Raw genomic sequence first — 20591 nt, 5'->3', positions numbered from 1 at the left:
TGTCTCCCTCCGTCCTTGTCCCACGTAGCAAAGAGCCTGGGGGCAAGTGCCCTTCAGCAGATGGAGGGCCAGTGCTGGTGCTGAGATGCCCGGAGAGCTGGGGGTGGGCGGTGCTGGGAGAGGGAGGTTGCGGGCAGCGGGCAGGGGAGAGAGAGAGAGAGAGAGAGAGACAGAGAGCCTTTTGGTAGGACTTGCAGGAGTTGGGGAAAGGGCAGAGGGAAGGGAGCGGGCAACGTGCTGGCAGGACTCCTTTGCCCGGCCTTTCCCGCCTGGGAGCAGCAGCAGCTCCTCCAGCTCTGGTGCTCCGCAGAAGCACGGCAGCATCTGCGGGTGCCCACGCAGAGGAGGCTGGACAAAGACCCCGTGGTGAAGCCCACGCTTGGGCAATGGCCGTCGATTGCTGGAGAGCAGGAGAAAGGGAGGCTGAGGGGTGACCTCACTGCCCTCTACAGCTTGGTGAGGAGGAGAATTGGATAGGGAGATGCTGCTCTCTTCTCCCTGGGATCCAGCAATAGGACACAGGGGAACTGTTCAAAGCTGCAGTAGGGAAGGTTTAGACTGCACACGAGGAAACATTTCTTGGCTGAGCGGGTGCTCAAATGCTGGGTGATGCATGCTGTCATGTAGCCCACAGAGCACAAAGGGCTCGAAAGCCTGGCGAGCGGTATGTGCTGGTCTGGCAAGGGGATGCTGACTCAGGGAGGCGCAGGAGGCGGCCAGCCCCACAGGTGTAGGCAGGAGGGAGTGCTGCCTCTGCTGATTGGCCCAGCCGGTCCTGAGCCACAGCAGCGCCGCTATAAAAGCTCTGCCACGGCCAGGCTCTCCCAAGCACTGCTCTGGCTGCCTTCTCTTCAGGGAACAGGGTAAGTCTGCGAGCGCTTGTCCTCCTGGCCCCCTTCTGTGGCCATCTTCTGCTCCTCTGGGCACAGTGAAGTTTTTCTGCATCCCAATTATGTCTTCTTTTGTTCTGGTCCCATTTTGGGAAGACCCTGGGAGCCAGAGCACACCACCTGAGGAAGGTCATATGCTGGTTCTGAGATGCCCAGGGGCTGGTAGGGAAGGCAGTTCTTGGAGAGGGGTCATGTAGGCAGCCAGCAGGCATGGGAGAGAGAGCCTTTCAGTGGGGCTTGCAGGAGCTGGGGGAAAGTAAAAGCAAGACAGTCTCTGGCAGGGCTTTTTCCCCCAGCCTTCTCCACATGGGAGCAGCACCAGCTCTGCTAGTTTCCACTGTTTTTTTCCTTTTGCAGTAGCTTGGACTGGGGAGCCCCTCCCATTACCTGTATAACTCCAGGGCCCCTCTTGGCTATGGGATTTCAGCCTTCTCCATGCTCAGCAGTGGTTACTGCAGCCCATACTCCTTCCACCAGTACAGCCAGTTCCTCTGCAGCAGCTGTGGGCCAGGCTAAAGATAGCTGGAATATCCCTGGTTCCTCTCCTCAAAGTGCCCATCTGCTTTTTCTTTGGATTAACTAAGTCCACTCTTCCTATTTTAGTTCTCATTTTATGCTGGTTGAGGATATTTTTCATGGACTAATTTTAAAAGTGTGTGGATTTTAAACTTTGTCAATTCAAGAGAGGTTTGTCTTGTTTTCCTATAACTTGCACTCTCATTTAAGTTCTGCTGCATATTACAATAAGAATTCTGTTTATCCCCCGTTGAGTGTGGCTTTGTTAACAGTCTTAGAGGTTGTGAAGTTCAGCTTTTAGTATCCAGTTTCTATCCCCAACACCAGCAGAAAAAAAGCAGTTCATAAACCCTTCTGAAATCCCATTTCTACAATTCGTGGATCTTTCCCCTTGTCCTCTTGGCTACTATTGTTTTATGGTATTAAGAACATTTGGACCTCTGTTTTTTTCCCCTGCTGATTGTTAGTCAAGAATGATTCTTTCATATTGTACTTGAAGTGTGACTAAAGGAAAATATACCCTACCAAAAAAGCGATATTGCTGATTTATTGCATTTATCTGTGATTACCTCTTTACTAACTGCTATGGTAAGATTTAAATGTAGAGCTGCCCGGTACTGACAATTTACATGCAGGTAAATTTATCCAGAGAAGGCCCCAAAGAGGAAGAGAGAGGAAAAACATTGCAAGACAGATATTATGATGCACCATAGATTTAATGGCTGAGAAATATAATTTCTAAAAATGTACAGCATAAGAAAACAACGTGGTTGAATATGGGCAAAACTCATCATCCATTTCAAGGCAATGCTTGACAGCTGGGCATCCAGCTCCTACATGCAACAACAGAAGTGACATTTTTCACCTCATTGATAACAGAGAAAGGCATTAAGTCAGAAATGCCAAGCTCTTGCAGTCCCATTAGCTTAGGAAAAAGCTGAAGGTGGTCAGCAAGCGTATGGCCATGGTCATGAGCTCAGTCCTGCATTCGGATCACACTTTTAAGTTTCTGGTTTTTCCTTTGTGGTTTTCCCCCAAGACTTTATCATGGCCCACACCGGTTGTAACGACGGTAGGACCTCCCATGAAGGCCACTTAGACCTGAATATCCAAGGCTCCCAAGTCCCAAGGAGCTGCCGGAGGAGATGGGGACTCCCCCAGCATTGAGAGCATCCCCTACAGCTGCAGAAGCTGAGGATCCCACGGTGGTATTCTGTGGGAAGGAGCTGAGGATTGGGCCAGGCAGAGTCACCACCACAGGGGAGGGCTGGATGACATACGTCGAGTCCTGGCACTGCCTGACGCAGGGCTCGTTGCAGCTGTTCGCCAGCGGAGTTGGGCTGCAGGTGGTGGGAGGACACAGATCATAGCAGGACATGTCTGCAGAATGGAACTAAGTCTGAAACACAGGGAAGGAAGTAAACACAAGACAGAAATTATAATTATAGTCATGTAATTAAGCTGCTAAGATGATGGAGAGTGCAAGAAGCTAGCTAGAGACTGTGGAGAATGGAATAATGTCTTAGGTTGAAAGGAGATTTCAATGAAACTTAAACTCCTCGGTGCTGCAAAGGACAGGTCGTCGCTCTGCCTGTTCTGAGCAGCCTTTGATAGCTCATTTCCCACAACACTCCTTCAGGATGAGTGCAGCCCTGTAGCAGGTGGGAAGCGAGGGGCAAGGCTTGTGATCTCCTATATGATACAGCTCAGGGAAATTTCAACCCACAACAGAGAGAAGGAGAAACTATCCCTCAGCAGCTAGAAGTGAGAAGTATAACCTGAATTATGTGACACCCACCTGTGAAAGGGAGCTGTTATCCTCCCCACAGACAGGCTTGTCTCCTAAACAGCAAAACAACAAATATTCTGCCTAATTCTTGTTTAATAATGCCCTTTTCTTTCTGCTTATTACCTCTTACACAAGTCTTACAGAGAAAGCAGCTTTCTGCCTTTTTCTGAAGGTGGAGGAATGGAAGTTGACCATTTCCAAAATCATTTCACAAACAAACAGTAGGTAGAAGCCTTACTATCAATATTTCAGTAACAGGTATGCAGTAACAGTACCAAAGTATTCAGAGCATTTTAGAAGGAGATGATTGAAAAATTTCTAGTCTCAAAGTGCTTAGAAATGGAGGATTATTTTCATAGTACTCTGGTGTAAGGAGGAGTATGCTTTCAACATTGCTCAGCAGACCTTTGAAAACCTGAGCCTGCTTACTCATGTATCTACAGCAAAAAGCTTTGAGAAAGCCCAAATCTCTGTACAGATTCTCCACACCTACTTCTGATTGCTGAGCAATTTGCATGCAGAGATTCGAACACCCTGGAACTGAATGCTTCAGTGACATAAATGAAAAATGAGTCTGAAGTCCTGTGCCCAGCACTCGCCACCCTTCAAAGAACAGTTACCTTCTTTACAGAAAGAGCTACATGCAGGTCTTCCACACACACTGGTACAGAGCATAAACCTCAGACAAAACAGTGCAAAAATAAGATACAATGAAGGCAACAATTCAGGACACTGAAAGATACTAAGCAGATTCAGACTTACCCTTTTCACCAAGGAGAATAAAGCAGAAGTGGATGGCAGCAGCTTGCTCTGAGCTGGCTTTTATACTGTGTTCTAGAGTGCCTGAGGAACTGAGACGTACTTTGTACATGTAGTTATTTACCAGCCAATCGTTAAAGACTTCTTGTATGCAAAACACTCCAAGCTGATGATTTACTTATTTCCTCACTGTTTGTATTTATTGCCTTGATTTAACTTTCTCATCATAATGTATGCATTCCACTACAGAGGTTTCTTTTGTCTTAAAATCTTATGTGGCCAGGTAATTCCTGGTCAGCTCAACTGATTCATCTGAGTTACTAAAGGAATTATTTTGCATCCTAGGCACAATATATGTGATGTACATTGACCCAGATTAATATATATATTAGGAAAGATCTATGTGAACTCCCCTGTGAAATCCCCCTTCCTTGTTCATAGAGAGCATAAGTTTTTGACACATTTCACTCTGAAAAGGCCAGAAGCTACTGTTTCTGACTCTGAATTTGTCTGTAGGTTTGCGAAATTTCTCTTAAATAGCCACGCAGCCACAGAAATTCAGAAAATAATTTTGTTACAGAAAACACTTTGCAGAGCTGATTACAGTCAAGCGGTCTTGAAGGTGCCTACTGGAAAACAGATTATGTGAGGGAATACATCGTTTTACTTTCTTGACTCAGGAGATAGGATGAAAGAGTATCAGCAGTCTGATCTATTCATTTTATACAAAAGTACTATGATTCCAGGAAGGAATTTGAGATACAGCTCTTCAATTTGGAAACTGAGTGTCAAAGTCCTTAATCTAAGAAGTCTACTAGTTTTAGCTTTCTTCCTAGGTCAAACTCCAAGAAAACGATTTGGGTCAGATTGAGGATGCATGTGAATTTCAGTGTTCAGAAACACTGGCACTTACAGATTTGCAGAAGCTTACCTGTGGTATCATAAAGTTGCCAAACAGTTTTACATTTGCCATTAAATTATTCTTTTCCTCTATTGTGTCTTGCACTATTATACAAAATTATACTCCAAATTAATGGTAGTTACTCACAGAAGTTTGTAATATTCTTGTTCTTTTTTCCTCTTTTGAAAGCAAATAGTTGTCTTCATTTTGCATGGTCTTAAAGAACATCACAATGTGCAACATTTCAATTTCTTTTTCAAAGACAATTTCTAGATTAAAAAGTAATTGCATATGCTGCATAAGCAGACTTTAGAGCACGGGTCAGTATTCCAGTCTCTCCTCTCCTAACGCGAAGAGATAATTTGCAGAAACACGCAAATTATCTCTGAGCTGTATCTTCATGAAGTTCTCCTGTGAAATACATGGTGATTGTATGCTTTTGAAGAACAAAAGCCTTCAAAGTTCAGAACACATTTTCATCAATGGCTCAGACATGTAAATAATGCATAATCAGAAAATGTGAAGCTATGTGACACTATTTTAACATGATGGGCATCCCAGATTTGTGACCAGGACTACTAATAAACTTCACAAACTTCCTCTCATCATATGGTGTCACAAGCTAGAGTCCTTTCATTTTTTTACTTAAAATACAAATCAGTATTTGCACAAAATGGCATATTAAAAATCCCATTCCATTCTTCAGTCACTGGACAGATTTACTAGATGGATAACTGATGGATTTACCAGTCTTTCCCTAATGTTCTTACCCACAGACACAGTATGTGCATACACAGTATGAAAATGTGAAAAACATGTTCCTCTATAGCAATAACTAACTATTGATCATAAGAGAAGCATGTGGTTTTGAAAACAAAGTCATCAAAAGGTATGGTGATGATAAAAAGAGCCACAAGTCCCCTCCTGAAGGTGCTCACATGTTGAGTTAGCCTGGCTGTCTCAACCTTCTCTTCTAGGAGCTGAAACCTTTGAGATATTGCTTGTTGGAATATTACAAAGAGTAGTAGTAATCCTAAATCTCATGGTCACTTATCAGGGATCAAATTGCACATTCAGGACTTAAAAGCTCTTTCTCTGGCAGCAGGTGGTACTCCCATGGGCCAGTGTGACCAAAAATGCTAAAAAGCAGACAAAGTTTTCACTCATCCCCATTTTGGGAAGGTGGAGTCAGAATGTAGAGCCAGGCACATTTAAAGGGTGCAAAGAAAAAGATGAAAGAGACACCATGGATTGTGGCTTTCATCCAATGCCAGGATAAGTCCAGACAATAAACAGTAAACAAAACTATTTCACTAGTGCTAATGCAGCCATATGGGAAAGAAATAACAACAACAAAACCCCAACAACTGCAGGAACTAGCTAATAAATGTGCAAGAGTATGTCAGACTGGGCAGCCTGAGAAAGCAACAAAAGCTCTTGCTCTTTAGAGCCTTCCTGACTCTCCCCTCACCCCTGAATGCAAGACAGAAGCTACAACTCTGGTTTCAGCTTTACAAAATTTGATATTGAAATACATCTTCACTGACAGGAGTACCAAAGACTTGGTGTCCTGCAAAAACAACTAATGTTACTATTTTTCCTACAGGACCAACTTCCTGTGCTAGATATGCAGGCTGACCTCCGTAAGAGAAAGCTATTTTGCAACACCTGCAAATGAATGATGACTTCTTTGGAATGCACCCCCTGTGATCAAGCAACAGCTTCAGTTGAGATTGCAAAAAAATATATTACATATTAAATTAAGACCAACCTTTTCTTGTATTATAACATCAAACTGCTAACTTTCCATGCTCTTCAGTTGTTTATTAAGAAAACCTGCACCTTAAAATTATTCTTTCATGTAACTGATGTTCCTCCTTTAATTTAGCTCCACTAAATGACTGTAGTCAATATAACTTTGTCAGCATCTTTCCCTGGCTTTAATTAGAGTTGAGCATCAGTCTTACAGACACAGACAAAGACTCCAAGCAAGACATTTCACAGATATCAGGCCGTGAGCCATGTGGGATGACAGGACACTGAATCATCCAGAGCCTGCAGGTAGAGCTTTTCAAATCTTCTTTCTTCGGGGACCAAAGCTCCCAGTCTCTGAACACCCTTTTTTACAACACAGATGACGCAGCTAGAACAAAGCAATGCCCAATAAAGTTCAGATGTACTAGACACAACAAATAGCAGTCAGTTTATGAAGACACACTGAGTAAGTGTTATAGCTCAGAATCTTTTAATATCTTTCTCCCAGAAGTGTTGGCCAGGCCAGCAAATTTGAAGGCAAATTCCCTTGCAAAAATACCACATACCCTTCTCTTCATCCCCTCCCAGACTTAGCAGGGCCTGATCTCTGCTGGCAAGAGGTGCTGCACCTGTCACAAAGCTCTGGGGTGCACCCAGAGGGGTGCACCATCTGCTGCTTCTCTCCCACAACCTCCACCCTGAGCAAGCTCAGCTGTGCTCAGGAAAAGCACGATGCCTCCCTTCTTTTGAAGGGTTTTCCTAAGTATCACAGATGAGTAAAGAGAGCCACAGTCTTCTTCCAGGTTGCCCAGGTAGCAGCACACACACTATTCGTGCAGCAAGCTATGAACAGGTAAGTGGAGGTAGTGATTCAGAAAAAGGTTTGTCCCTATAATTTCCAGTGTTTCCCATGCCCCTGTAGATTTTCCTGCTGCATCCCTCTGCCTTCTGTTCTACGTAGATGCTGTTGTTTTCTACACCTACAGAAGGATAAGGAGAAACTGTGTTCTCCTCCGTGAGTTTTTCCCTGCAATTCAGCTATTGCCCCATTCAGGTTGTTCCCCCATTCTCATCCCTCTTCTAAGACAAGCATCTCAAAACAAGTATTTTCTCATGAAAGAGCAGTATTTAAAGGGTCTTTTTCAATCTCCATGGTAGAGTAGGTGAAGGGCCTTTAAAGTGCAAACAGAAGCAGCTTGCTTGATATGAGATTTCCTCCTTATGCAAAAATAGGAGACATTCCCATTGCAGGTGAACATCACCACTTTCCAGCCTTTGATAAATTGTCTTGGGCTTGATTTACCAGTATAGACAAAATAAAAACTTTTTTATTCAACCGAAATCTGACCCATTTCCTTTGGCAACTGGCATGAAGTTATTTGCACAGTTGTTTCTGGAACTGATGACTTCCAAAGGGACACGTTTCACCACTGACAGTCTGGAAGAGCAGCTGGGAGACGAAAGAAACACGGGCAGACTCAGAGTATGATGCAGCACAAATTTAATGAGACTGAGGAATGGAAGGAAGCAACGCAAAGTGTAAGGAATACATTTCCATGGTCCGCTAAGGACAGTGCCCACTCATCCCTCCAGCAGTGACATACTCAGCAAAACGAGATCTTCCTTCTTCATTGTTCAAGTGAACTGTACTAATTCAGCCATGCAGAACAATTTCTAATAATTACATTTTTTTTACCTACTCATTATCAAATACAAAAAAGCATAAGAGAACAAGACATTTGATTAGAAATACAAAGTAAAGCATAACAAAAGACAAGCGAAGGCCTGGTTTGAGGAGATGCCAAGCTCCTGCAGCTTCATTAACTTCAGGTTGTGGGTGTCTGACATCTAGCCATGGCCCTGAGCTCAGTCCTGCCTTCGGTCCTGCTTCAGCATTCCAGGTCATTTCTTCCTGCTTCCTCCTCGTGGTTCAGCATGGCCCGTAGAAGCCACTGCGGTAGGTGTTGTAGCGACGGTAGGGCCGGCTGTAGCCACTGCCCAGGCCTGGATAGCCAAAGCTTCCAAACCCCAGGGAAATGCCGGAGGAGATGGAGACCCCTCCAGCACTGAGAGCACTCCCGACAGCTGCGGATGCTGAGGATCCCACGGTGGTGTTCTGGGGGAAGGAGCTGAGGATGGGTCCGGGCAGGGTCACCACCACGGGCGAGGGCTGGATCACCACTGTTGAGTCCTGGCACTGCCTGACACAGGGCTCGTTGCAGCTGTTGGCCAGCGGGGTTGGGCCGCAGGGCTGGCACAGGTCGTAGCAGGACATGTCTATGTGGTGGAGATAAATCTGAAACACAAAACCATAAATAAATGCAATACAAATATTTAACCAAAACTCTGTGCAGGTGAAATTCTCTGATAAGGGGAGTATATGACAAACTACAAAGAGATTCCATGGGGAGAAAGATGACATTTTTCACCAGATCCAGAGTACTTTGAAAACAGGGTTGAGCTTGCAATTTCTTAAAGGAGATGGCTGGGGAAGATAGCACCGGTGCGTCTCAGTTGGGAACTTATCCTGAAGCCTTTGTGGTTAGCCAGCTCGCACAGGAAGCAGCGTACACGCGGGCGCTGAAAGCCTCCTGCCCACATTGCAGAGGATGCCCAAACCACATGGCCATAATACTGCCCTGGGAGAAGGCACTTTCACCACTTCCCCTTGCAGTTGCGGCTGCGCACAGGAAAGCTGTTAGGGCTCTGTGTATCCTGGAGAAATGTGGGGTGACTGTAGCTTCGAATTGAAGGCGCTCTGCTGGAATGGGTAAGACTCAGCTCGCTATTCCTGCTGTAAGGCTTGCCTCTTTGCTAAATGCTCGATGATGACAAACATCCTAGTATAGCAAATAGTCTTTCCCATTTCATTCCCATGCATGGTCCATCTTGGATGTCCTTCTTCTAGTTTTAGAAAGTGGAAAATAAGAGAAATCTAAGCACTTAAAATTTGTTCAGTAAGAAGTAAAATGACAGGCAGCTGAATTCAGAAACACTTTTATTTTTGTGTATTGATATTGATATTTAAATCATTACCATATCTCAGAATTGCTAGAGTGCAAATCTGTCCACAGTTGTTTGGAGGATGGAGAAGAAGCGTGTCAAAGGTCGCTCCTTCCCTGCAGAAGAACTACAAATTGAGTTTCAAATGCAGGCATGGTATGATTGCTTTCTATATGGAGGGCGGGTGACCCAGGACTGCCAGTATCCCCGTGTTCTCCTGCTCTTCAGACCTTAGCTGAATTTTCCACAGAGCAACACACTACTCTGAAAAGACCCAAGAACGCACTACAGATATTTTTTTGTTCAGCGACAGGACCTGAAATTTGTTTGGATCCCAAAGCCGATTAGAAAGACCTAACAGTCTAACTTGTGGCTAACTGCTTTATCCAATGATTTTTATAACTGGTCACCAACAGAAAACTTCCTCTTTCGTATGAAAACCCTTTCCTCCCCCAGAGGAAAAAAGGTTGAATGTATTACAACATTAGTGAGGAAAAGCTACAAAATCATCAAGGCAAAAGTTCAACATGTAAAAAGAGAATAAATGAATTCAGACTCACCTTATTCACCAAGGCAAAGAAGGCAAGAGAAATGGATGGAAGAGCCTTGAGTTGCTCAGGTTTTTATACTGAGTCCCAAGTTGCCCAACAACTTGGTGCATGCTTTGTGTATGAAGTTATTTATGAGCCACTACTGATTACATGTTCTTTTTACCTCAGTATTTGTGTTTATTACTGCTTCACTTCCTTATCTTGCGGCGTGTATATCTGACCACAAATTTCTTTCATCTTAAAATATTGTCGGACAAGTTAATTTCTGGGAACACTAGAATGATTAATTCAGAAGAATTTATTCTGCTTTCAAAACCCTTTTGGATCTGCCTGGTGTTATTAAAGGAGATTAAGCAGAATTTACATAATGCAGTCCTTTGTACCCTCGGCAAGGTAAATACTGTTGGAAATAGTGAAGAATTTCAGCTTTTGGAATTCAACCCATGAGCACTTGTAGTCTGGGGATTCCAGCTGCTTTTCGGGAAAAGTGAGGACAGAACGATTTTTTTTAGAAAGTGGACAGGAATACACGCACAATTTTCACCAGGCCCAAAATGAGAGAGGGACAATTGCTGCTAAAAGGGGAGGATGCTGAAGAACCCTGTAAAGAGTCGGGAAGGACGGAAAGAGTTACGGCTGTGTACAAAGGCTGAGATACAACTAGGACAAACACTTAAGATATTGCTGCTTTGACATGGGGGAAGAAGAAAAGAAAGAGTATTACAAGTCCAGTCTAACAAGACAATATCAAATGGTAACACTTCTTTGGAAGAGTCTGAAGCACAAATCTTATTGATACAGGATCTTTCCTGGCTGTTTCTAATTCTTGGCCTGATCACGTAGGAGTTCTTTATCTCAAGAAACCACAAATCCACTTTTATTCTTATCTCAGACCTCAAAACATCAGCAACTGTTTTTAGGTTAACTTCCACATGCATAAATATGTTGCACTGCAGTGTCTTGTAAAATAAATAGTAAAGGGGTAAAATACATATGCAATCCTAGACACAGGTATTAGTACTGAGGTTTGTGCTCTCCTAGCACTTTAGCTACGGAGACATGTAAATAATCCCTAAATTAGGAGTGTCTTTGTGAAGATCCCCTGGGAACAGAAACTTGTTTGGCTTGGCATTAAGTTCCTCAGAACTTCAAAGTTTGTCAGAAGCTTTTATTAACATGCTAGGCATGCAAAGTATCATATTATGTGCAAATGTAAGATACGTGACCCATATTTGAATTCTAATAAATGTAAACATGCTATGTTATAATTTCCCTTTTTGTCAAAAATAAGTGTAACTAACTACTGCATACAGCTCTGTGGAGTATTTCTGCAAGGAGCCAGGTGTGGTGTGGTTGTTATGCTGAAATCCAATGGTGAACACTAGACGAAAACAACAAAAATTAATTTATGCTAGAGGGAATAAATTATTTACTCACCAGAACCTCTGCAGTAAACCACGCCCACGAAAGGCGGGCTTTAGTTAATTTCCAAATATGTTTGAGTAATTTTTTCAAATGCAGATTTTAATTATGTTTCAAATTGTAGGAGTGCAATTAGTATTCCTCTACTCATGGCCCCATGTGTCAGACACGCTGTCATTGCAGAATTACATCTTGGTGCCACCAGGGCTGACCAATGGGTACTTGTAATCCATTGCCTCAGAGCAAGGGATTACCTATAATCATCAGTACAAACCCTTTTTGCAACGCGTCTTTTCTTTCTGCCAGGGGTTATATGAGGTGTCACTCGCATTTTGCTGCAGTTACATGCCAGGTCCCTGATTTCACACTTACCGCCATTGGTCATTTAGGAAGGAAAAGATCACAGCCTACTTTCTGGAGCTGGAGACTCAGCACTAACATGCATTAATTTAAAGTCTTTCTATCCCAGTAAGAAGGGGAAGGTTTCATGCTCAAAATAAAATTCGAAGTTACAGGTTTTCACATGGGGTGAAAAAATTCAGCCTATCATTTAACTCCACAACCACTGAGCGTACACAGACACCTCTGCCAAACCCAACTGCTTCAGCACCAACCCATGAAGATCCGCAGAGGCACCAGGAGCTCAGTTTACAACGTGAGTTACAAATCTACGTTTAAGTAGCCTTACATAGGCTGGCATGAATCATCAAAAAAATACCCAAAATAATTTGCAGGGGGAGCAGGTCTCCTCTTCGACCATTCCCCTCCAAACTCCCTGTGGTCTTTTGTCTTTGGGGTCCCACTTCGTTCAGGCTGTGGCCGTCAGAAATTCCTTCTGATGAGCAAGAGGAATTTGACAGCAGGCAGCTGAAGTGCATAGCCTGTTATGAGAGCCCAAATTGGGGAAGGAAATGTAGCAACTCTAGAGTACAAGTAGACAAAGTATCTATGTTGTATATAGTATCTGCTTTGTTACAATGCATCTAATTAGTTTCCGTTCAAAATGCCTCTATTTGTTGCAAAGTATCTACCTAGAATATACAATGTTCCCAATGTTTCCTGGATCTGAAAATATTCCTTGGCATAGAGGTCATCAGTCAGGTTCTTATTTCTGGTCAACATGAAAAAGCAGCTTCCAATTAATAAAACAGGGGAACAGTAAGAAATTTTACAAAATGTGAGCTGCTAGAAGCTCTCCAAACAAACACCAGGAGACTTGGATTGTGATGCAGCATAGCTTTAATGAGAGCAAAAAGTATCAAGGGAAATATGTATGTAAACCTGTTCAGTGCTTCATAAGAGTGTAAACAACACTGAAATTATTGTTATGAGGTCGATTGTGGTGATTACTCAATTCACATTTTCCACTGAGAAGGTATTCTGCAACGATTTCTGTATGGTGACACATTCCTCCCAGAGAGATGGAAAAAAAAGAAGGAAACAACAATGAGGCTCAAATTCAGATGCAACACCAGTTTAATGATAAAACATCAAGAAATATTCTGCAAATCACAAGGAATATACATTTTTATATAGGAGAAAGAAGCCACTTAACCCATTCCAACAGAAATCAAGACTCTGCTTTTCCTTCTATCCTGAATAAAGAAAAAAAAAAATCAAAAACAAACAAACAAAAAAAAAACCAAACCAAACATCCCAAACCTTCAGTGATCATTTAAAAGTAAAGCATCATGCCAAATACAACTGAAATTCAAATGCAAGGAGAGTAATAAAAGATAGGAATTTAAAGAAGACATATTTTGATGACGTGTGCAGACAGCAGTTTGCTTCCCACCCTGTTTTGCAAGAGGCTACAAGGGTGCTCAGCCCATCTGGAAACCATGGCCGCAGCTCCGTCCTCAGTCCGGCACCAGGCCTTGGGCTTCCTGGTCAATGCAGCTCTGGACGTCCAGTCCGGCTTTAGCAGGGCAGGTACCTTCTGCTGTAGGAACGGCCACCAAGGCCAGAGAGGCTGAAGCCCCCGGAGTTGATGGGCACTCCCTGCTCACTCAGGATGCTGCCAACAGCAGCGGAGGTGGAGGATCCCACAGCGGTGTTCTGGGGGAAGGAGCTGAGGATGGGTCCGGGCAGGGTCACCACCACAGGAGACGGTTCAATGATCACGCGGGAGTCCTGGCACTGCCTGACACAGGGCTCGTTGCAGCTGTTGGCCAGAGGGGTTGGGCCACAGGGACGGCACAGGTCGTAGCAGGACATGGCTGCGGGATGGAGGTTCACCTGGGAGAGAGGGCAGGGAAAGCACAGGCAGCGCGTGAGGTGCAGCCGGACAGCATCCTTAGCAGGAGAAAAGGGACAGGTTTGGGAGAAGAGACAGACTGCATAGGAAGGAAGAGACCCTTACCAGCCCTGGTCATAGAGGGGTCCCTGAAAACACAAAGAAGACCTTCTTGTACCACTCCCCATTAGAAAGCAAAGAGAAGAGACAATGAGAGCAACATAAAGGAACCCGGCTCTCAGCAAAAGCTACAGCGAGAAACAGACTCAACCAAGGCCAAGAAAAAACAGTAGAACAAAAGAAAGAAGACTAAGTCAGAGGAGGCTGCAACTCACCTGTTCACCAAGGAGAAGGCAAGAGAAGTGGATGAGGCAGCATGCAGCTGGACAGGCTTTTATACAACTCCACAGTGCCCCAGGCCCAGAGCCACCCTTTGTGCATGTAACATGTTTACCAACAAGCTCATCTTGCATGCAAAACATCACAATTAAACAAATGGGGACGCTGCTTATGTTCCCTGCAATGCTGCCTTTTCATTTCCCTGTTCCTGACCTGTCCATTCAGCCACACAGGATCCTTTCAAGTGACAGTATTAGAGGCCAGTACATTTTCAATACAAATTACACAGAAATATTACAAAAATGATCACCATGCACAGTACCCGAGCAAGGAACATGCAGGTACAGCAGGCAGGTGCAGCCCAGAGGCCAGCTCAGCCACCAACTTTGTGGTGATGGAGCAGGACTGACAACAAGCAGCACACCCAGTCCACACATCAGGGGCAGAGCCAGTGAGGGTAACCTGGCCCAACAGAGCCCACTCATTGCTGACCAGAGCCATAACTCCCACACACATCCCAGAAAAGTCTCAGAGATCAGTAGGCAACTTACGGTCCAGATCAATGGGACTCACGATCAGGCATAAGCAAATCTGCAGAACAACAGGAGGCTTACGCTCCTGCCACCAAATATAAGAAAGGGCTCAGGGCTCAGGACAGGAGCTTAAATAGAGCCCTGGGTCAGAGGGGAGAGGGAGGAATGTGAGCCCCCAGGTGAGGCTCATCAGGGCTACTGAGTCTGTTGTTCCTGAATTCAGGCCACTGATTTGTGAGAAGAGGAAGTCCCCTGTGCACCTGGGACTCAGGACACCACCTCCATCTATCACAACAATGGGGGGGGAGGAATTCCTCCTTCAAGCAAGGAAGCTTACACTCATGGTATCAGTGCAAAACCTCTCTTTTCTTCTGACGCTCCTTTCAACCACATCCCTGCCCCAGAAAATCCACAGGCAGTCTTCTGGCACACCCTGAGTGTCTGGCAGTCAGTACACGTGGTGAAGGTCTGCCCAAAGGCTCCCATGCTCTGCCTCGCCCCGCTCTTTCTGATCCCATGCTGCAGATGCTGCCATCTCTGCCTCGTATGGTCTTTTCACCCTCTCTGCCTTCTGCTGCCAACTCAGCACAGCTCAAGACTGTACATGCAGAGTGCCTTTCCCAAGGGCCTTCCTGCACCGCAAGGCACAGCGGGGCTGGCGACAGCGGCTGTCTTTCAAGGAAGACAGGGCTTCAGCTGTGGGCAATGACACCACAGGGGTTCCCACAGGGTGTGGGAAAACATAGGAGATGCCCCTTGCTCTACCTGAAGTAGGAGTGAGGTGCACGGGGCAAAACATCATCTGCGGAGGACTAGAGCATGTGGGAGGAAGGGATAGGCAGCTTCTCCTCTCCCACATCACCAGCTATTATACATGACAACATAACACATGGGCAGGGTTACTTTCCTCCATGATATGTGTGGTCTTGAACTTCAGGGTAGAAAGGCAGGAATTCACAATGGCTGCATTCTGAAATGTATCTTTGTTTTGTTCATTCCATGTACAAGGGACATAGTAAATGCCCTCAGTTCATTGTCATGGGCCACAGGTCCTACAATCTCCCAAGCAGTGGCTCTGCAGCTCTGCAACATGGGTGAATTGTTCTGAAAGGCAGCTGAGGGACAAAAAAAGAGATGGTCTGGAGAAAGAAGTGAAGGGATACATCATGTCTTTAGGCATCTCTTACACACCACACAACTCTTGACACCATGGAAAGCATCACAGGGGTTTGCTAAAACACAAAACTCTGATGTTAAAGACAAAGGAATGTGGACGCCTTTGGATAGCTTTGTCATGTATAAAGGACAGTCTTAAACAGGTGATACTTGATTTGGACAACCCCTGCCATTACTCCAAGATAATAATCAACAACAGTCCTTTGGCTACACCATTATTTTGCCCTCCACTCCATCACATCTCACCCTGGAAAGCTTTGCTGGAAATCCCAAGACAGAAGGAACACGAGGAGGCACAAATTACAATGCATTATAATTTTAATAAGTCTAAAGAATAAAACAAAGAAGCGTATGGTGGAAGGGACCCCATGCGGGCTGCTACAGGGGCAGCTGACAGTGAGACACCCCTTCACAGCAATGGGACACACGTATTTCTTCAACACACATATAGAGAGGGTGATGAGCAGGAACACCCTCAACTTGATGTAGAATTTGCCGGTGGTGCAGGACAGCAGGAGACAACAGGGACTCATGGTGCAGAGAAGAAAGGAGAAAAGAAAGATATCAGTTGGACAAGTTTCCAGACAGCACAGGCTGGCACCTCGATTCCCTCCCTCCTTTGCAGGAGGGCACAAGGATGATCAGTCCATCTGGAAACCATGGCCAGCAGCTCCGTCCTCAGTCCAGCACATGGATTTGGGCTTCCTGGTCAATGCAGCTCTGGACGTCCAGCCCGGCTTTAGCAGGGCAGGTACCTTCTGCTGTAGGAGCGGCCACCAAGGCCGGAGAGGCTGAAGCCCCCGGAGTTGATGGGCACTCCCTGCTCACTCAGGATGCTGCCAACAGCAGCGGAGGTGGAGGATCCCACAGCGGTGTTCTGGGGGAAGGAGCTGAGGATGGGTCCGGGCAGGGTCACCACCACAGGAGAGGGCTGGATCACCACGCGGGAGTCCTGGCACTGCCTGACACAGGGCTCGTTGCAGCTGTTGGCCAGAGGGGTTGGGCCACAGGGCTGGCACAGGTCATAGCAGGACATGGCTGCGAGATGGAGGTTCACCTGGGAGAGAGGGCAGGGAAAGCACAGGCAGCGTGTGAGGTGCAGCCGGACAGCGTTGTCGGGAAGAGAAAAGGCACGGGCTGGGGAGCAGGGACACGCTGCATAGGGAGGAAGAGAGATGAAAGTGCCCCAGTTCCCAAGGGGGCCCTAGAAACATTGTCAAGACCTTCTTGCACCCTTCTTCACTGTGGCAAGAAGAACAGAGATGCTGGGAGCAGAGTCAAGGAGCAAGGCTAACAGAAAAGTTACATCAAGAAAAAGACCCAGGTAAGGCCAAAAGACAGAGGAGAACAAGAGAAAGACTGAGGCAAAGGAGGCTGCAACTCACCTGTTCACCAAGGAGGAGAAGGCAAGAGAAGTGGATGAGGAGCCTAAAGTTGGACTGGCTTTTATACAGGTCCAGACTGCCCCAGGCCCAGAGCCACCCTTTGTGCATGTCATGTGTTTACCAACAAGCTCATCTTGCATGCAAAGCATCACAATTAAAGAAATGGGAACGCTGCTTATGTTCCATGCAATGCTGCCTTTTCATTTCCCTGTTCTTGACGTGTCCACTCAGCCACACAGGCTCCTTTCAAGTGACAGTATTAGAGGACAAAATGTTTCCAGGCAAGTGACTGCTCAACATAGGGTGATGCTGCAGCCAGTGATGAGGAGTGTTCTGCCTCGCAAGGTGATGCCAGACTCCTGCCCTCCAGGGCCTCATTTCAAAGTGTTTCCTGACGAACGAGGCAGGTCTCCTCCTAAACCTGAGGCTTTGACCCGGACATACCCATGCAAGGGTCAACGCCATCAGACGCCCTCCCTCATGCGGTGCTCACTCACACTGTAGTAGGTATCCCCTTTCTAGGCTGGGCACCTCTGCTCTTGGATTTTAGACTCTCTCTTAGATTGATCTTTGCCCTCAACATAAGCTTGCTAGGCTCATTTTGCCATCTGCTTTCTCTCCTTCATCCCCAGCTGCCTCAAGCAGCAGAGTACTACTGGTTATGAACAACGGCTGTTCCCCTCCCCGCGCTCTCTGCCATTCACCTCTGGTGAAGCTGGCAGCAGCCCAGTGCCCGAGGCAGCCCGGTGCCCAAGGCACATGCTGGCCAATCCATACACGTCTCTCTTCCTGTCCCTGTCTTTGCCACAACTTCTGCCTTGGCCATCCGGACAGCCGGCACACCCGGCATGACCAAATACTCGGCACGTTTTCCACAGGACACCCAGCCCTGCTCAGCAGCAGACAGGGTCCACACGTCTGTGCAAGGACTGTTGGAGGAGCACGGCATGGAGTTGCCTCTTCTCTACCGGAAGCACTGTCAGACTCACAGCAGCAAAGCGTTGCCTCTGCAGGACAAGGGCACAGGATGGAGGGACTAAGAACACAACTGGGAGGGTACAGCTCCCTCAGTCTCCACGTTTTGAGGTCTTGTTTGAGGGACAAAAGGATCACTGTTTGGGACCTCTCCTGACACAGCCTGCTCCGCAGCTGAGTGGTAGTTCTGGAGGAGTTACTGCACATCTGCTCCAGACTCACATCCCTTCAGGACACAGTGACACACGCAGAAGGACTCCACAACACTGAAATGCTTCTGACCACAAGACTGCTCCAGTGGGGGGTAAAATATTTTTCCTACTCCCTTCTAGACCTCATCAGATTTACCCAGATGTGTTGCTGACACAAAAATTCCCTTTCGGGTGACAGAGGACCATCCCTGTGTGTCAGTCCCACTCCCCTATCCATTTTACACACCCATGCTCAGCCGATCCCTCTTGTGACCAAACCTAGCCAAGCACTCACATCTCCCTTTATGCACTTGACCTGGCTGCTACATGCCCCTGCATGTCCTTCAGGTCTCTGTCCAGTCCCAAGGCTTGGAAGAAGAGTTTGGATGAGAGAAGGGAAGGACACATTCTGAGTGGCAGCACACAATCAGAGCCCTGGCCAGGTGGGTGTTAGCCTGCACAGAAACATCTCCCAGCAAGTTAATTAATTGCTTCATCAACTGGAAGCCGGTATCCCAATTCCCTTGTTGCTCAGATGTCCCTAGGGGGAGATCCTAGCCAGTCTTGCTATACCCAGGCAAATCCACACACCTCAGCTGAACCATGTCTGTTTCAATGACTGTATCCCTTTAAGTTATTCAGATTCTACACAAAAGACAGGTCCACCATGGCCCCTTCTTCACTCAACCTCTTCCCCTCCATTGCATCACATTTACCCCTGGACATCTTGGCTGGCTAACCCACAGGAAAGGAACATGAGGAGTCTCAAATTACAATGCAGCATAAATTTTAATGAAATTGAAACAGGAAACAAGGAAGGGCATGGAGGACAGGACCTGACGCGGGCTGCTACAAGGGCAGCTGGCAGGCACCACTTCATAGCAGTTGGATGCACGTCTCTGTCCTACACATGTTGGGTGAAGATGATGAGCCTCTCAGCTTGTTTCAGAATGAACTCATGGTACAGGACAGCATGAGAAAACAGAGACTCATGATGTGGAGAACAAGACAAGAAGAAAAAGACATCAGTTGGCCATGTTTCCAGACAGCACAGGCTGGCACTGTGCTTCCCCCCGCCTTGCAGAAGGGCAAGACATTGATCAACCCCTCCAGAAACCCTGGCCAGCAGAAAAGTCCTCATTCCGGCACATGGCTTTGCTCGATGCAGCTCTGGACGTCCAGCCCGGCTTTAGCAGGGCAGGTACCTTCTGCTGTAGGAGCGGCCACCAAGGCCAGAGAGGCTGAAGCCCCCGGAGTTGATGGGCACTCCCTGCTCACTCAGGATGCTGCCAACAGCAGCGGAGGTGGAGGATCCCACAGCGGTGTTCTGGGGGAAGGAGCTGAGGATGGGTCCGGGCAGGGTCACCACCACAGGAGAGGGCTGGATCACCACGCGGGAGTCCTGGCACTGCCTGACACAGGGCTCGTTGCAGCTGTTGGCCAGAGGGGTTGGGCCACAGGGCTGGCACAGGTCATAGCAGGACATGGCTGCGAGATGGAGGTTCACCTGGGAGAGAGGGCAGGGAAAGCACAGGCAGCATGTGAGGTGCAGCCGGACAGCATTCTCGGGAAGAGAAAAGGCACGGGCTGGGGAGCAGGGACAGGCAGCTTACAAAGAAAGTGTGAATAAAGTGCCCCAGTTCCCAAGGATTCCCTGCAAAGAAACCCAAGGTCTTCTCCCACCTCCCATAGTAGTGGCACAGAGCTGAGAGTCACAGAAACTAGCCAGTGTCAGAAGAAGCTCTAACAAGTTCAGAAGCCAAACAGGAGAGCAAGAGAAAGGAAGAGAGAGGCAAAGGAGGTTGTACCTCACCTGTTCACCAAAGAGGAGAAGGCAAGAGAAGTGGATGAGGAGCCTAAAGCTGGACAGGCTTTTATACAGATCCAGACTGCCCCAGGCCCAGAGCCACCCTTTGTGCATGTAACATATTTACCAACAAGCTCATCTTGCATGCAAAGCATCACAATTAAACAAATGGGGATGCTGCTTATGTTCCCTGCAATGCTGCCTTTTCATTTCCCTGTTCCTGACCTGTCCATTCAGCCACACAGGATCCTTTCAAGTGACAGTATTAGAGGCCAGTACATTTTCAATACAAATCACACAGAAATATTAGAAAAATGATCACCATGCACAGTACCCGAGCAAGGAACATGCAGGCACAGCAGG

General features: G+C 46.5%; 4 protein-coding genes across 4 annotated transcripts; all 4 read right to left on the bottom strand.

Annotated features, from left to right (window-relative positions):
• Nucleotides 1-8540: 8540 nt before the first annotated feature.
• On the bottom strand, nt 8541-8885 carry KRTAP13-2 (keratin associated protein 13-2; the record flags this gene model as incomplete). Its single annotated transcript, XM_080360940.1, has 1 exon — nt 8541-8885. One exon carries the CDS (start codon nt 8883-8885, stop codon nt 8541-8543), a length of 345 nt encoding a protein of 114 aa, XP_080217066.1.
• A 4041-nt stretch (nt 8886-12926) lies between these two features.
• LOC308050787 (feather beta keratin) lies at nt 12927-13803 on the bottom strand (the record flags this gene model as incomplete). Its single annotated transcript, XM_080360949.1, has 1 exon — nt 12927-13803. One exon carries the CDS (start codon nt 13801-13803, stop codon nt 13507-13509), a length of 297 nt encoding a protein of 98 aa, XP_080217075.1. The 3' UTR covers nt 12927-13506.
• Nucleotides 13804-16609: 2806 nt separating this feature from the next.
• LOC308050786 (feather keratin B-4) lies at nt 16610-16906 on the bottom strand (the record flags this gene model as incomplete). The annotated part of the gene is made up of 1 exon (XM_080360948.1): nt 16610-16906. The coding sequence occupies one exon, from the start codon at nt 16904-16906 to the stop codon at nt 16610-16612; it is 297 nt and encodes a 98-aa protein (XP_080217074.1).
• Nucleotides 16907-19610: 2704 nt separating this feature from the next.
• Nucleotides 19611-19907, bottom strand: LOC308050797 (feather keratin B-4; the record flags this gene model as incomplete). Its single annotated transcript, XM_080360959.1, has 1 exon — nt 19611-19907. The coding sequence occupies one exon, from the start codon at nt 19905-19907 to the stop codon at nt 19611-19613; it is 297 nt and encodes a 98-aa protein (XP_080217085.1).
• Nucleotides 19908-20591: the final 684 nt, after the last annotated feature.

Source organism: Nesoenas mayeri (genome assembly GCF_963082525.1).
Source record: "Nesoenas mayeri genome assembly, chromosome: 30".
Taxonomy (NCBI): Eukaryota; Metazoa; Chordata; class Aves; order Columbiformes; family Columbidae; genus Nesoenas; species Nesoenas mayeri.
This window is presented reverse-complemented; position numbering and strand designations above follow the sequence as displayed.